This window comes from Zingiber officinale, chromosome 6A (assembly GCF_018446385.1).
Source record: "Zingiber officinale cultivar Zhangliang chromosome 6A, Zo_v1.1, whole genome shotgun sequence".
Classification (NCBI taxonomy): Eukaryota; Viridiplantae; Streptophyta; class Magnoliopsida; order Zingiberales; family Zingiberaceae; genus Zingiber; species Zingiber officinale.
The window spans coordinates 78,183,706-78,200,065 of NC_055997.1; the positions used below are offsets into that span (position 1 = coordinate 78,183,706).

General features: G+C 44.6%; 1 protein-coding gene across 1 annotated transcript; it reads right to left on the reverse strand.

Moving 5' to 3' along the window:
- Positions 1 to 3,418: 3,418 nt before the first annotated feature.
- On the reverse strand, positions 3,419 to 11,434 carry LOC121994958 (prostaglandin E synthase 2-like). Its single transcript, XM_042548830.1, has 7 exons — positions 11,216 to 11,434; positions 7,833 to 8,304; positions 7,442 to 7,576; positions 7,234 to 7,306; positions 6,751 to 6,845; positions 3,769 to 3,936; positions 3,419 to 3,667 (listed from the first exon to the last, which is right to left on the reverse strand). The coding sequence occupies exons 1-7, from the start codon at positions 11,432 to 11,434 to the stop codon at positions 3,507 to 3,509; spliced, it is 1,323 nt and encodes a 440-aa protein (XP_042404764.1). The 3' UTR covers positions 3,419 to 3,506.
- Between the last annotated feature and the right edge of the window lie 4,926 nt (positions 11,435 to 16,360).

A 16,360-nucleotide genomic window follows, 5' to 3' on the forward strand; every position in this document is an offset into this window, starting at 1 on the left:
CGACAAAACTGGTCAGTAGTATGGAGGCCTATTGATCATTTCTTTAGAATATGCTCAACACCTGAAGGCCTATCTCATACTAGTTCAGTCAACAACACTGAGTTTGGTTTTGATTAGCAATATATTTCTGTTTGAAATAAAGAGACTCATCATCTAGCTCCAATTTATTTCCAGATCGATTGATTTGGAAATTGGAACTACGATATTATGATAAGATGCAACATTTAGGTTATCACTAATCAGAGGCCAAACTGGTAGAAAAAAAGAACAATAGAGATATGAGGGAAAGCAGACGACAGTTCGTTTTACTGCAGGAGTCCAAGCCGGTGAGTCGATCTGTGGTGTGCCACTAGTTTTTGATCTGGTGGACCTGTCTTCCCGGTAATCCCCCCGCATTTAAAGCCCACCTGCCGAATAATTTGTCGTACGATGAAAAGAAAAGAAAATTTGCTTCGTTTCGATCGAATCTGGGCGTTGCATGGCATGCGTACTTGGAGCGGAGGTGGTTCTGGAGGTTGATCGTGAAGCTGTCGCGCTTGGGGCCTGGGCGGAGGTAGGGTAGTTGCAGCGGAGGCGGCAGCTCCTGCCTCGTAGCGCAAAAGGTCGGTGTGGTTGGGTCGCGCTTGCCTTGGGCGTGCTGGAGAGTATCCTCTGGATCAATTTTTATAGTCCAAAAGATAGATCCTTTGGTGGGGATGAATGATCTCTACTTATTTTATAAATGGAAATCATTCATTCTATCAATACATATAAAGGATCATCTCCTAAATCGTAAAAAGTCGTCTAGAAAATCTGATCTATGTGGAGATGCTGAGGCGCTTCTCGGAAGGATTCGAAGGTACCATGGGCAGTTGAATGCCCGATGAAAATGGGAGATTCGATGGGGGAGCGGACCGCCACGGAATCTTTCAGTTTCTACTGGCGAGGGAGAAAAAAAACAGCATTTTGCTGAAATATATATATTTTTAAATTGGTATACCAGTGTACTCGACTAATCCTGTTCGACTAATCCAGTGTGTGGCCGGTCCAATTTTATAAAAGTTTCTTATCAAAGGTAAATAAGAAAAATACACGTTGGAACTCATTCGGCCAACCAGTATTCTTGGCTCTGAATCTTACTAAAATATTACTCATATTTAACGTACTTAATTTTTTATAATTTTAAAACACATACTATATTGGTTATATCTTTTCTTTCTTTCAACGTTTAAAATTTTTTAACCCATTCAAAAATTAATTATTCTCGATTTATGTTATTCTCAATTTACACTGGTAAATTTAGATACAAAAGTATAAATATATTAAGAAAGCTTATAAGAATACATTGGTTTGGTCTAAATGATTCGGAGTTTTCTCCCATCAATAATCAATTTCAAACAAATTAGATTCGGAGTTTTCTCCCATCAATAATCAATTTCAAACAAATTAGTTAATTGATTTACATCATTCAAAAATTAAAAAACTTTGATATTTTTTGAATTAGGAGAGTAACTCATTTATGATGTTAGTGTTAGTTCAATTGACTTTTAGGATTTTGATGTTTGACAATATGATCAAGGGTTGACTCAAACAAGACTTGATATTTGGGAGAGAGAAGTGACTAACAAAGGTAAGTCCTAACAAAAGGTTAGACAAAGTGGAAGTTCCGGTGAGTGAAGTTGGACCTTAGTGAGTGAAGCTAGGTGGTGGAAGTCCCGGTGAGTGAAACCGGGCCCTAGTGAGTGAAGGTAAGTGGTGGAAGCCCTGGTGAGTGAAACCGGACCCTAGTGAGTGAAGCTAGGTGGAGGAAGTCCTGGTGAGTGAATCCAGGCCATAGTGAGTGAAGCTAGGTGGAGGAAGTCCTGGTGAGTGAAGCCAAGCAATGGAAGTCCTAATAAGTGAAGCTAGGCAACCCTAGGTTATATTTGAATTTTGTTAATACTGTGCTAACCCAGTGTTGCAGGGAAGCTCAGCTAGGTCGACGGGTTGACCAGGTAACTGACACGAAGTCTAGACGGGTCGAAGGGCTGATCGGACGTCTGGCAGGTAAGTGAAGGTAAGTCACTAGAGGAGAGTGACTGTGAGGACGCGTTCCCGGGAAGAAAACATTAGGCGTCGATCCGACTTAGATCCATTTTGGATATCTAAGTCGAGATCCTGACTAGATTCCGGGCTCGAGGAGATGGAATCTAATTAATATTCTGTTTGATTTTAAACTGTGCTAATACTCTGTTTTGCAGGATATATATTTTGTATTTGTCTCTGGACTAACGTTTTCTTGCAGGAAGGAAGCTGTTGGAAAACAAGGTCCGGGCGCCTGAAATGGATCCAAGCGCCCGGAGGTCTGGGTGCCCAGAATGGATCCAGGCACCCGGAAGCAAATTTTATCCATTTTGTGGGTCGACACGTGGAGCTTCGTGATTGGCTCGGCTACGTCATATTCAGGGCGCCCGAAAGGATCCAGTCGTCCCGAACCTCCTATATAAGGAGGGTAAAGGCTGGAGTCAAGACACAACAACGAAAGATCTACTCCTCTGTGCTCCTGTGACGCTGCGAAAAGCTCTCCGACAAAAAGTGTTATTCCTGTTTCTGTTTCTTTTTATTTCTTGTCGGCTTTCTTTTTCGCTAATTAATTCCTGTACTTAATTTGTAATAAATCTTTCGAGTTATTAGGGATTGCCCATTGAAAGCATCCTTGTGTGCGGGCCTTGGAGTAGGAGTCGTCAAAGGTTCCAAACCAAGTAAAACTACTTGTGTCATTCGCTTTGGCTTAATTATTTTTCCGCTGCTTACTCTCGAAATTTTAATCGATATTCACCCTCCCTCTATCGAATTAACGATCCAACAGTTAGTTAGTAAATAGCATCGGCCTAAACATTCCGCAGGGGCGGATCCTGGGGTTGGCATCGGCGGTAGCTCCCTCTTGCTGGTATTGCAACCAGTAATATTATGGGGTTTCACTGATGAAGATGGAGAATACTATCTCTTATTCCATGTAAAAATTAACCACGCTCAGTTTAGATGACGCTCATCTCTCCATACTTAAACTTCTAGATCCGCCACTGATCTTCCGTGATATATTCTATCAAGTCTTTATAAATTTCAAAATTCATTTTTTTTTTATCTATACTATCAAATTTAGATTTGATAGAATCAATGTATTAAAGAGATTTACCGGACTACATTAACCAAAATTGATTGATGAACATATAAAATTTTAAAACACTTCAAATTAAAATCAATATATTCCTTCAAACCTCCTTAATGTATGCAATGGTATACATATTCGATATATATATATATATATATATAATTAAAATAGATTAAAACAAAATAGACAATCTAAAATTCTAAAAAACTTATTATTAGATTTTAAAAAACTGTCAAACAGATAGACACTGCCAATATTTTCTTCTTTTTGAAGAAAAATAAAGAAAAATGGTAGAAATAAATCCCTGTGAGAGGTCTTGATTAATAATTCATAATTTTCACCAACAGAACGCTTTACAAGTTGAAATACTAACACATTAAACTGCTATCCTTGCTGACCCTCCAACAATGTTTTCCATTCTCTGATACCATTCGCCGATATTAGTGTTCTCCACCATATCTTTGCCGGATTTTAGGTGCCTAATTGGCCTCAGAACGCCAAAAACAGCAAGGTCTGACAAGTTCGGCCTTGATCCACCTGGTGGAAAGTAATGGATTTCAGTAGGGAATGAATATAATCAGAAAAATAAAGATTTTTTTTTCATTTCAAAATAAATTGAATGCTTGAGGCCAACGTACCAAGAAAATATCTGCCATTAAGAGCTATAATCCATGTTTCTGCAGCTTCATACAATGAGGCACGTTCATCTGTAATGCCATATTTCTTCTTGAGTTTCTTGGACAACACGTACATGATTGCTGCTCCAGCATATTTCACCGCGAGTCTCTCTGTAGTAGTGAAATTTCCTGGAGCCGCACCATTGCTTATGGAGGTTAAGAGGATGCTTGGTTGATGGGTTTGAAAATGAGGGAATGGAATGATAGTAAAAGATAGTGTTTGGATTGTGAGTTTGAGAACGAAAATTTTGGAATGATTTCTAGATTTATAGGAATCAACCAAACTCATATAACTAGGTGAGTTTCATTTCCATTCTCGTTTTCATTTCATCTTACTATCAAACTCATATCCATAGTCATTCCCATCATTTAACTAAACGTCACCTAAACTTGCAATTTGCAATTGATAGATTACGAGAACAGGTATTGCAGTACAAATTACCAAAGGCATTGTTGAAAAATATCACTAACGAAGATAAACTGAGCATGGTGAATGTTAGAGCTTTATAAACTGAGCGACAATGCAAGAGATGCTGTACGATGTTTAGACAGTAGTTCCATCTAATAATATTCATTAGATGCTTCAAAATGTGTATTTCACATGCTGACAACTTTGTTGAATGTAGAATAAGTTTAAGAGACTCCAAACTCCAACTACAACGCACAGAAGGTGGCATTTGCAACTTGTATAGTCATTGCCTAAATTCTACTGGAAATCTATTTTGCCAAGACATACTTTTGAGCACTCGTACCAAATTGTATTCCTGCTGCCTTTAAAGCTATCTCATGATCACAAACTAAATACAAAAAACTGCATCAAAAGTTTATAAACCGACAAATTATGCAATACACAAAATTATATAAACATAATTGATGGTGTTGCTGCTCCCGTGTGGGTTCTTACTAGTGGAGCCTTTACTCCCTTCTGTTCGAGCTACTTTTATGTCTGCATGTCAACATGCGTTAGCAAGCGCCAACGTGGTCGACATAACCCCTTTGATAGTCAAATCAAGTCAGGGCTAATGTGTGTGTGTGTGTGAGAGAGAGAGAGAGCAGGCGTGTGTGAAAACGAGAGAGCGTATCAATTTCAATTTCACCTACTCTCATATAGTCAGAGGTGCTGGTGCTCATGTGGGCTACCACCTTAGTCTGTGACCAACTCAGGGACAAAGTTGTGTTAAGTAGCAGAGGCGACAGCGTCACTGTACACATGCTATCGTCTAGAAGTCTGCCTCAAGTCTGGCCCACTGTCGTAGCCTGTCAGAGGTGATTACGGACAATGGTTGTTAGCTAACGTTGTCAGGAACGGTCGAATCTAGTTTGAAGGGGTCTGAGTTGGTAGGGATGTTTTCGGGCGGGAATGTTCTCAATGTGAGTGTTCAACAGATAGTTTAAGTGTAAACTTACGAAGCACCTACACTCGTGTGGAGCATATACCGAGCAAGTCTCCCCCAAGGATATCAATAATTAAAACCCATGGGATGATGTGTGACCTATGCGACACTTTGGGTTATCTGCCATACAAAACATGGTGTGTCACTCGGAGGACCACCATTTTTTTTTTTTGCAATATTTTCCATGATATAGATATAATAAATAAATAATTATGTTCTAATTATTATTATGTTAAATTAGTTTGCATTTTTTTTTAATCCAAGTTTGACCTTCGATCCAACTAGTCCTGAAGGTGAACAATCTGACCCCATAGACGGGCCACCAAAATCTGAGAAAGGGCAAGTAGGTCCTGGATGGCACTCAATGTCACCATTGGTTCAAACTCTGCGGGTGTTCAAAAATGCCCAACGTCAAATTTAACCCTCGTTACATGAGAATTATCCTTGCGTCATTTCATTCTTTATTGAATATTACTTATTGTGAATTATAAACATCATTGACACTTTGTGTTCTCAAAGTGTGTTCTCCATAGTGCCACACATGGAGGATTACTATTGTGTTTTTTTAACTATTTTTGTGTTATTTTTAGAATCCTTATATTTTTAGAATCTTAATTTCAAACTTGAATATTTTATTTTAACCCTCAAAATTCTAATTTTTCACTTTGCACCCCAATTTTTTTTTTTCATTTGATCACTTTTTCAATTTTTAACTTCACCCCCTAAATTCTAAGGTCACTCAAATTTTCCATCTTACCTTTTGAGGTTTTCCATAGAAACCAACTTACACAAATTAACAACCTCCAACTCAGCAAACATGATTGCAATTTGTTACTGACCCCGTGGGTCATCCGAGATGGCATGGGGCGAAAGTTGCTGCAAGGAGGCCGTCGGGTCGAAACTCAGTGGCAACGGGGGAATAAATCCCCTATCCCTGTATCCCACCCGGTCCGTCCCATGTTAGCTTGGGTGCTGCGATTTACCTCCCTCACAATGACCGTGGGTCCGGTCGGTGGAGGCCCTGGGGGCGAGGGTTTCACCTTTTGCTGTAACGATTGCAATTTGTTACTGATGAAGAATTTCCTTCAAACACTCAACTCATTCACCATGTATTTGTGCCTCAAGAGTGAGTGCCACAACTAGCTAATATTGTTTTTTGTCGTGTTAAAAAATTATATATATATATATATATATATATATATATATATATATATATATATATATAAATTATACTTGCAAAATCTTGTTAAAAATACTCTCCCATTTCACGTGTCATGCACATGCTCTGTCAACTAGTTGTTTTAAATGGCATAGTTGTTCATATGTCTTTTGCATATATTTAAGACTTTAGAAATGCAAGTGAAGCTGTGATTATAATTCTTCTAATCCAATGTCTATCTACCTTATGAAAGTTAAGTAGTCATCTGACATGTATTACGCAGTGAGAGAATCTCCTAAGATCGTAAAATACAAGAATCTTTCTATGTATGGATCAAGTATTGCATGAAGCACTATCTATGAACATTTAACACTAATAGTACAAACTTACCATTGTTAGCTATGTAATCAAAAGATTCCAGCGCCTCTGAAGTTGTTCTGTAAATGTTTGGTGCCAACATATGAACAAGGTGATCATCAACCCGCCTAAAATGACAAGGAAAAAAAAAAACAATAAACAATCAAAGTAATATAATGTCGTTGAACTCTTACTGAACAGCATCAATAAATGATCCAAAACCTCAAGACAGCTTGCAAGTCTCAGTATGTACAAAGTCTCATATAGACCACACCAATAAGATTAATAGGCTGTGTGACTGAACTTGTTCATACAACAGGATTGTGAGATCAACCTTCTTGATTCAGTCGAATTATGTTCTCTCTGATTGAATGTTTAAATGAAAGGTCTTTCTTGCTGCTATGCACATAAACAATGTTAGCTGAATCATCTAATTAAGTTATTGTTGCACTCTTATTCCAATTTTTCCCTTCTTATTTTGTTGGTTAAAGAGTAGCTCACTAGGTGAAATCATACCTAAGCCATTTGGCCTCTTCGTCATCAGTGACTTTCTCAGGATGCAGCCTGGCATCTAAGTTTCTCACTATATCTGCAGAAAAGAACCGAATGAAGCATTGGTAAATCTTGCTAGCAAGCTACCATATTCCTATGTCTCAAATAACAAAACCAGCCTTCAATTTGATTCAGTAATTTTATTAGAAAAAAGAAAGAAAGATCAAATAACCTGATGAATTAATTAGCTGCTCCCCGTTCACAACCAGTATTGGAACCTTCTTATAATCAGACCACTCTATCTCCTTCTTGCTTAAAGGATTCACCTCCACAATTTTGTATCGTATATCATGATAGTCAAGAAATGCTGGAAAATAGCAGTAATTAATTAAACGACACAATACACACTGTGATGGAAAAGCAATATTGAATGCCTGCTTTAACTGAATCCAAAACAGGACAGTTATGTGAATAAACTTAACTAGATATTGGAAAAGGAGATTGCCCTGAGCCAAGAAACAGTAATTGTAGATCGCATAATTAAGCATTTCCATCCTAAATGGTAGCTGCAGTTCCAAAATGGTCCTTGTTAAAGATACTAAAACCTAAAGATAAGTGATTACCTTTGACCTTATTGCAGAAGGGGCAAGCCTCATACTGGTAAAGTACGACATCCTTGGGAATCCGCTCGGGAGAGTGTTGCTCCTTGGCCTCCGCCATGGTCACGAGAGCCAACGAGAAGGTTAGTGCGCCAGCCAAGCCAACGGGGAAGGTCTTCGCTGAAGCGGCAGGTGGAGGTGAAGGGCACCGTCTCGACCAGTGCGCTGTCGTTACATCAGATCCGCTGGCGAAACGGGCGGCCGTCGGCACGTTCCTCGGGGCAGCGACTGCCGAGAAGGAAGATAACGGGTGAGGAGGGAAGTCGCGGCGGAGGACGGATTGGACGAGGTGACGCCGCGCAGCCCTTCTCATCGCTTCCATCTCGACGCAATCAAATCCTCGAGAGCAGGCCTCGCCGCGATCGCGGTTAACGGCGGAAGAGGCGAAAATGAGGAATCCGAGGGAGGTCGATTTCGGAAGGAGGTTTAAGATACGCTATTCGGAGAGGCTATTTGGTGTTTAGTTTCATAAGAATTTATTTATATTTGTTTAATATATATAAAATTAAATAAATAAATAAATTTAAACACCTTATTAGATTAAATAAAAAAGTTTGAACACCTATATATTCAATTCTGAATAATATTCATGAACAATATTTGTAATAATATTCATGAACAATGTTCATAAATAATATTTGTAAATAATATTTATTAATAAAATTCTTTTTAACATGTAATAAATAATAAAATAAATTAAACAAATAAGTTTAAATTATCAAATTCAATAACAATCAAACAACTAAAAATTTTAAACAATTAAACAAGTTTGAATTGAGAGTTTGATAACATCTAAATGAACCAAGCTCAAAACAAGTCCAAATCAAACTCAAGTCAACTTGAATTGAGAGCTCGATAATATCTAAATGAACCAAGAAACTCAAGCCAAGTTTCAAAAAATTTCAAGTTTATAAAAAATAAATCAAGTCAAGCTTGAACACTCATCTCAAAAGTTTAATTTATTTTAAACTTGGCTCGACTTAATTACCCTATCAAATAAATTTGAACACTCTAAAATTCAACTCCACTCGACTTATTAATAGCCCTATCTCCAAAACACATTTAGGCATCCGATTACAGTTTACACGTAGGAATAAAGTACATTCAACATGATGATGAATATGATAAGCAACGCCAATATTATCAGGTAGGACGAAATTTTTACAAAATAAACTATATATATATATATATCCCAAATTCATTTTAAATTAAAATATTCAACTTTACTATGAAAGTATGATAGCAAGTATAATATGCTATGAGTAAGATTTGAACTTTGATGATGTAGAAAGTCCATCTTCACCAAAACCCCAAGGACAAAGTTTTGGGCAAGATATCATGAGAATATATAATACCGTGTTCTAAGCCATAAATAATACACTTATTTTAGGCGTCCTTCGTTTTAACTGCTATGACTAGTTATTAAAATATATAATAATTATTTGTAACATTTATAATTGATCCGGTGGTAAGGACGGTAGACCCTTGTTGGCGGAAGGAGAATGATACGTGGAGACCAATGGTCAAGAAGGTCAACCTCAAGGTCGCGCTGAGCGGACAGAGGTCATGTCGAGTGGGGTAGCCGGCCGACTGAGCATCCAGCCGACCGGACATCCGGCCAGAGGTCTCCCGGACCGGACGAAAGACAGCCCGACTAGGGGTCGGATTTCCGATGCTCAAGGTAAAAGGATCTATGGGTAGGGCGGACAGGCCGCCCGACCGAGCCGCAGGACAATAAGGCGCAATTCCATCCGAGCACATGAGCAGAGCTCCCGGAGGCCATGAGCACCGAGCGGCTGGTCCGCTCGGCCCGGGAACAGGTAAGAGCGCTAGGAGACAAAAAGGACAACTGGTAACTTCGTCCTCGAGACACCTGCCGCCAACAAATAACATGGTCGGTGGCCGGAGCGGACAGAGTATCGTACGGTGGAAGCTTTCACCGTCACATCCGGGATATGCTCGGACGATTGCGGAATGACGTCAGACATACTTTTCTGACATAACCTTACTGAGGTATGTTTGGGGAAGCGTGCATGCATCGAGAAGCGTTCTCGCGTCCCCCCGGGTTCCTATATAAGGCCCCCCAGACTTCGACGGAGGTATGCAATTCTCATTACTGTAGCCACAGTAGCATTACTCTGCTTCTCTTCTTTTTCGCTGCCTGACTTGAGTGTCGGAGGGTCGTCGCCGGGAAACCCCTCCTGGCTCGGCTTCTTTGCAGGTTCGCCGGAGGTCTACGTCAACACCAAAGGACAGCGGAGAGCGCCACGTCCCCAGCGTTCGTCGACTCAGAGCTCGGACAAGATCAAATTGGCGCCGTCTGTGGGAACATTCTTGAATCTGAACAGAGACGATGGAAGAAGCTGGACGCCAACTCATGGCGACACTCTCTCCCGAAGAATTAGACGCGCTCATACAAGCGCGGGCAACCAAGATAGTCGAGCAACAACAAAAGGCTCAAGCCGATCGGATAACGCAACAGGCAACGTCGGCATCAGGCGGCCGAGCGGCACCAGATGACCGGTCGGAGCAGCTCTCAACATGGGGCCAAAACAAAGGGTCGACCGACACTCAGGTGGAATCCCCGCCCGCCTCGATACCGTTCCATCGGGCTTTATTCCAAACACCCTCGGAAGTCGCACAGGCCAACCTCGACCGGGGCTCTTCGTCCGATGAGGCGCCCCTCCGTGATGCAAGGAAGGGCAAGGCGCCACGGACAGACGCGTCCCCCGAGCGGATCAATAGACAATTCTCCGAGGCAATCCTGCGCGAACCACTACCACGACATTACGCGCCCCCGACGATCGGGGAATACAACGGGATCACCGACCCGGACGACCATCTGGGTAAGTTCGACAACACAGCCACTTTGCATCAATATACAGATAGTGTGAAGTGCCGGGTGTTCCTCACCACCCTCTCGGGATCGACGCAACGATGGTTCCGGAGGTTGCCGGACGGATCGATCACAAGCTTCAGAGAGTTCCGCACGACATTCCTCCATCACTTCGCGAGCAGCAGACGCTACCAGAAAACCAGCGTCAGTCTGTTCGTCATCAAGCAAGGTGCGAAGGCGTCGCTCCGAACTTACATCCAACGCTTCAACCAGGTGGCCATGGACATCCCAACGGTCACCTCGGAAACTATGATGAACGCGTTCACACAGGGGCTTGTGGACGGTGAGTTCTTCCGATTGCTTATCCGAAAGCCGCCTCGCAGCTACGACCACATGCTGAACAAAGCCAATGAGTACATTAATTTGGAGGAAGCTCAGATGGCAAGGAAAAAAGAAATACCCTTCGAGCCACCATCCTCAGCCGAGCGGAAGCCATCCACTACTCACCAACCACCGAGAGGGCCACGGGCAGAAGCAGCCCGCCCTCATCAGCATGCAAGACCACACGCCGTGCAACAGGTAGCGGCTGACCGACCCAAGCCAAAAGGGAAGGTGTGGACTCCCATGTTTTGTTCGCTCCACCAATCCACCACACACAACACCCGGGATTGCCGGAGTCTCCCTCCGATCGCTCATCCCACTCCCAGGAGTTATCATCGCCGATCCCCATCACCTAATAGGCGACATCGGCACCAAGAGGCCGGGCGGCGGGCGGCCAGAGAATCACCCAAGCGACATCATCACCAGCCGCACAAAGCTAATCCTCGGGCGTCGCATGAACGACCTAGGTCGTCCGCTCGGGAGGAGGAGAACAGAGGAAATGCCTCGAGGGGCGAAATCAACATTATCGCCGGAGGGCCGACCGGAGGAGATTCAAATAGGGCACGGAAGGCGCATGCAAGGCAGCTCATGATCCATGCAGTTAGCTGCAGTCAGGAGCGGGCGAACGGGCCCGAGATCAGCTTTAGGCCTAGGGACCTCGAAGGAGTCGAAGTCCCGCATGATGACGCTCTCATCATCCGAGCGGTAATAGCTAACTACACTATTCACCGCATCTTTATTGATACAGGCAGCTCGGTCAACATAATCTTTCGGAAGGCCTTCGACCAATTGCAAATCGACCGAGCCGAGTTGCTGTCGATGACAACCCCCCTCTACGGGTTCACCGGTAATGAAGTTTTGCCGGTCGGACAGGTCCGGCTGGCTATCTCGCTGGGAGAGGAGCAGCTCAGAAGAACGTGGACTGCCAACTTCATCGTGGTCGAGGCTCCCTCCACGTACAATGTTATCCTGGGGCGACCGGCTCTCAACGAGTTCCGAGCGGTCGTCTCCACCTTCTGCCAGAAGATCAAGTTCCCGGTGGAAGACCAAGTTGGGGAGGTCCGAGGAAATCAGCTTGCCGCCCAACAATGCTATGTAGAGATGGTTCGAGCCGAGGCTAAATCCGCTCGGAAAGTACCGCAAGTTGAGGTAAACGCTATAACCGAAAGGCCACCTTCTCTAGTTTATGAAGAAAAGGAGGAGGTACAGATCCACCCTGCCCGACCGGAGGCCACTATAGGATCGAAAAGAATTTAGATATCTCCACAATAGCATGATATTGTCCACTTTGGGCCTAAGCCCTCATGGTTTTGCTCTTGGGCTCTCCCCAAAAGGCCTCATGCCAATGGAGATATCTTTCTCTTATAAACCCATGATCTTTTCCATGTGTTTTCAATATGGGACTATGTTTGCAATCTTGCAACCCCAACAATTCCCCCCTCAAACAAAGGACCATGGGCTTCCCACGTCCGATCCTTGACCCACCAGGTCTTCCTGCCCCTTGGTCTACCCGACCTAATAGGACTTCCTGCCCCTCGGTTCACCCGACCTACTAGGACTTCCTTGCCTAGCCGCAACTAGGACTTCCTGCCCCTCGGTCCACCCAACCTACTAGGACTTCCTTGCCTAGCCGCAACTAGGACTTCCTGCCTGGTGTCTGGTCCTCTTGATCCGAACATAGGAGCCCCCACTTTCTTTGTTCGAGGTCAATATTGTACTCACATGGTTCAATCAGACCATAGCTCTTGTGCACAGTCGGCGGTTAAACCTTCTGGCAGTCCGGGCTCTGATACCAATTGTAGGATCGAAAAGAATTTAGATATCTCCACAATAGCATTATATTGTCCACTTTGGGCCTAAGCCCTCATGGTTTTGCTCTTGGGCTCTCCCCAAAAGGCCTCATGCTAATGGAGATATCTTTCTCTTATAAACCCATGATCTTTTCCATGTGTTTTCAATATGGGACTATGTTTGCAACCTTGCAACCCCAACAGCCACGACTTTCATAGCAGTCGACCTGGAAGCAAGCCAGAAAGAGAAGCTGATCGGATGCCTCCAGAAAAATTGCGACGTTTTCGCTTGGTCGACCCACGAGCTGCCAGGAGTCTCGCCGAGCATAACGTAGCATGAGCTTCACGTTCGACCTGATGCTCGGCCGGTGAAGCAAAGGAAGAGGGACTTCAATGCCGAACAGAATATCATCATCCAGGCGGAGGTGGAGAAGCTCTTGGAGGCCGACCACATAAGGGAGGTGCAGTTCCCGAGCTGGCTCGCAAACGTGGTGCTGGTCTCCAAACCAGGCAACAAATGGAGAGTCTGCATTGACTTCCGGGATCTGAACAAGGTCTGCCCGAAGGATTTCTACCATTTGCCCCGGATCGATCAACTAGTAGACTCCACAACCGGGTGCGACTTGATATGCATGTTGGATGCTTATCATGGCTACCATCAAGTACCGCTCGCCCGAGAAGACCAAGAGAAGGTCAGTTTCGTCACTGCAGACGACACTTACTGTTACAACGTAATGCCGCTCGAGCTGAAGAATGCAGGAGCTACCTACCAGCGGCTGATGAATAAGGTATTCCGGGAGCAAATCGGGCGCAACTTGGAAGTATACGTAGATGATATACTTATCAAATCCTTCCGAGCGACGACCCTTTATGCGGACTTGGAAGAGACTTTCCAGACACTGAGGAGATACGGGGTCAAGCTGAACCCCCAGAAGTGCTTGTTCGGAGCAAAAGGCGGGCGTTTCTTGGGCTATATTATGACCGAGCGGGGCATAGAGGCGAACCCTAGCAAGGTGAAAGCATTGCAAGATATGCCTCCTCCCAGAAATCTTCGAGAAGTACATCGCCTCACCGGTCGGATAACGGCGCTATCACGATTCATCTCCCGAACGGCCGACTGAAGCTTCCCTTTTTTTCAAAATTCTGCGCAAAGCTACAAGTTTCAATGGGACGGGGAATGCGATCGGGCGTTCGAGGAGCTGAAGACTTATCTCAATTCTTTGCCCGTGCTAGCCAAACCAGCTGTAGGAGAGCCGCTCCGTATTTACTTGTCTTCGACCGAGCATGCTGTGGGCTCGACATTAGGGAGGTCGAACAGCGAAGAGCAACCCGTGTACTTCTTAAGCCACATTCTAAAGGATGTTGAATCTCGCTACACTGGTCTCGAGAAATTGGCTTTTGCCTTGATCCTCGCTGCGCGGAGATTGCGCCCTTATTTTTTGGTGCATACAATCATCGTGATGACGAACAACCCACTTGGAAGGGTGCTCCTGAATCTAGAAGCGTCTGGGCGGCTCATCAAGTGGACAACAAAGCTAAGTGAATTCGACATTCAGTATCAACCCCGCTCGATGATTAAGGCGCAGTCCTTGGCAGATTTTATGACCGAGGTGCAAAATCCTGAGCCCGAAGCTATGTGGAAAGTATTTGTGAACGGATCGTATACTCAGCTTGGAAGCGAAATTGGTATCCTGTTACTTTCCCCTCAAGAAGAGCGGATGCACCTGTCCGTCTGGCTGGACTACCGAGCAACCAATAATGAAGCAGAGTATGAGGCCCTTATAGCCAGCCTGCAGGCCGCGTGGCACGTGGGAGCCAGCCGGGTGACGCTATTTTCAGACTCCCAATTGGCTGCCCAGCAGCTCTCAGGGTCCTTCGAGATAAACAACGCGAGACTCAGGCTCTACGCGGAGGCCTTTGAAAAGCTCAAAACCAACTTCGTCGAAGTTGTCAAACAGAAAATCCCCTTAGCCGAGAATCAGTCTGCGGACGAACTGGCCAAGCTCGCCAGTTCGATATCGCTAGTCGTCATCCAGCAACCAATCGAGCAAGTGTCCCTGGTGGCGCACATCGACCGAATGGAAGGCCTCACATTCCCGAGCGATTGGAGGACATCCATAATAGAATTTTTACGATCGGAGGTCACGCCGTCCGATCGGGAGGAAACCCAGCTATTGAGGAGGAGAGTCGGCCGGTTCAAGCTCATCGGGGATCAACTTTACAAGAAGGCATTCTCCCGGCCGCTGCTAAAGTGCGTCAGCTCGGAAGACGCAGAGTACATACTACAAGAAGTACACCAAGGATCTTGCGGAGGTCATCCGGGCGGTCGGTCTTTGGCTAGGAAGATCTTGCTGGCCGGATACTTCTGGCCAACTCTACAGGAACACGCTGCTCGGATCGTCGCTACCTGCCTTTCCTGTCAGAAGTACCATAACTTCTCCCAAAGGCCAACGGAGAAGATGAAGGCGTCTGCTGTGTCCTGCCCGTTCGACCAGTGAGGTATGGATATAGTGAGACCTTTCCCTATGGCGACCGGGCAGCGGAAGTTTTTATTGGTGGCGTTCGACTATTTCTCCAAGTGGGTTGAAGCTGAACCACTGGCCAAAATAACGAAGCAGATGGTCAAAAAGTTCATCTGACAACATATAATTTGTCGGTTCGACATCCCCATCCCTCGTCGGCTCATTTCGGATAACGGGCGACAATTCGTTGGTCAGGAGCTCAGAGAATGGTGCAAAGGATACGACATCGAACAACACTTCACTTCTGTGGCGTATCCTCAGAGCAACGGTCAAGCCGAAGTAGCCAATCGGGAGATCCTGCGAATACTCCGGGTTCGGCTCGATCACATGGGAGGAAGCTGGGTGGACGAGCTGCCAGGCGTGCTATGGGTCATTTACACAACCCCAAAGGAGGGAACGGGGGATAACACCGTTCCACTTGGTGTACGGAGGCGAGGCGGTCATCCCAGTCGAAGTCGGAGTGGAGTCCGATCAAATCCAAAGCTACGATGGGGATAATGCCGAGCGAAGGCAGCTGGAGTTGGACCTGGTGGACGAAGCAAGAGCTAAAACAGTCGTTCGGCTGATGGCGTACAGGTAGAGAATGAAGCAGAATTACAACAGGCGTGTAATTCCCAGAGCATTCCAGGTCGGTGATCTGGTATGGAAGAAGGTAAAGTCGGTCGGCGATGTGAGCAAGATGGTAACTCCCTGGGCGAGGCTCTTCAGAGTCGTCGAGAAGCTCCGATCGGGTGCATACTACCTGGAAGATGAGGAGGACGGTGGCTAGGCTGACCATGGAGCGCAAACCACCTCCAGCAGTACCGTGCTAGATAAAAGGTGCACCAGTGTAATTCATTTCATGTATGTTCCGTTCGTCTGTATCATTTGGCTGCAGCATTGAAGATAAGAAAAATTGCGAAGAGTCTGAGCGTTATTCGCCGAACGACAAATTACATGAAGACCGTCGAGCAGTGACGTTAA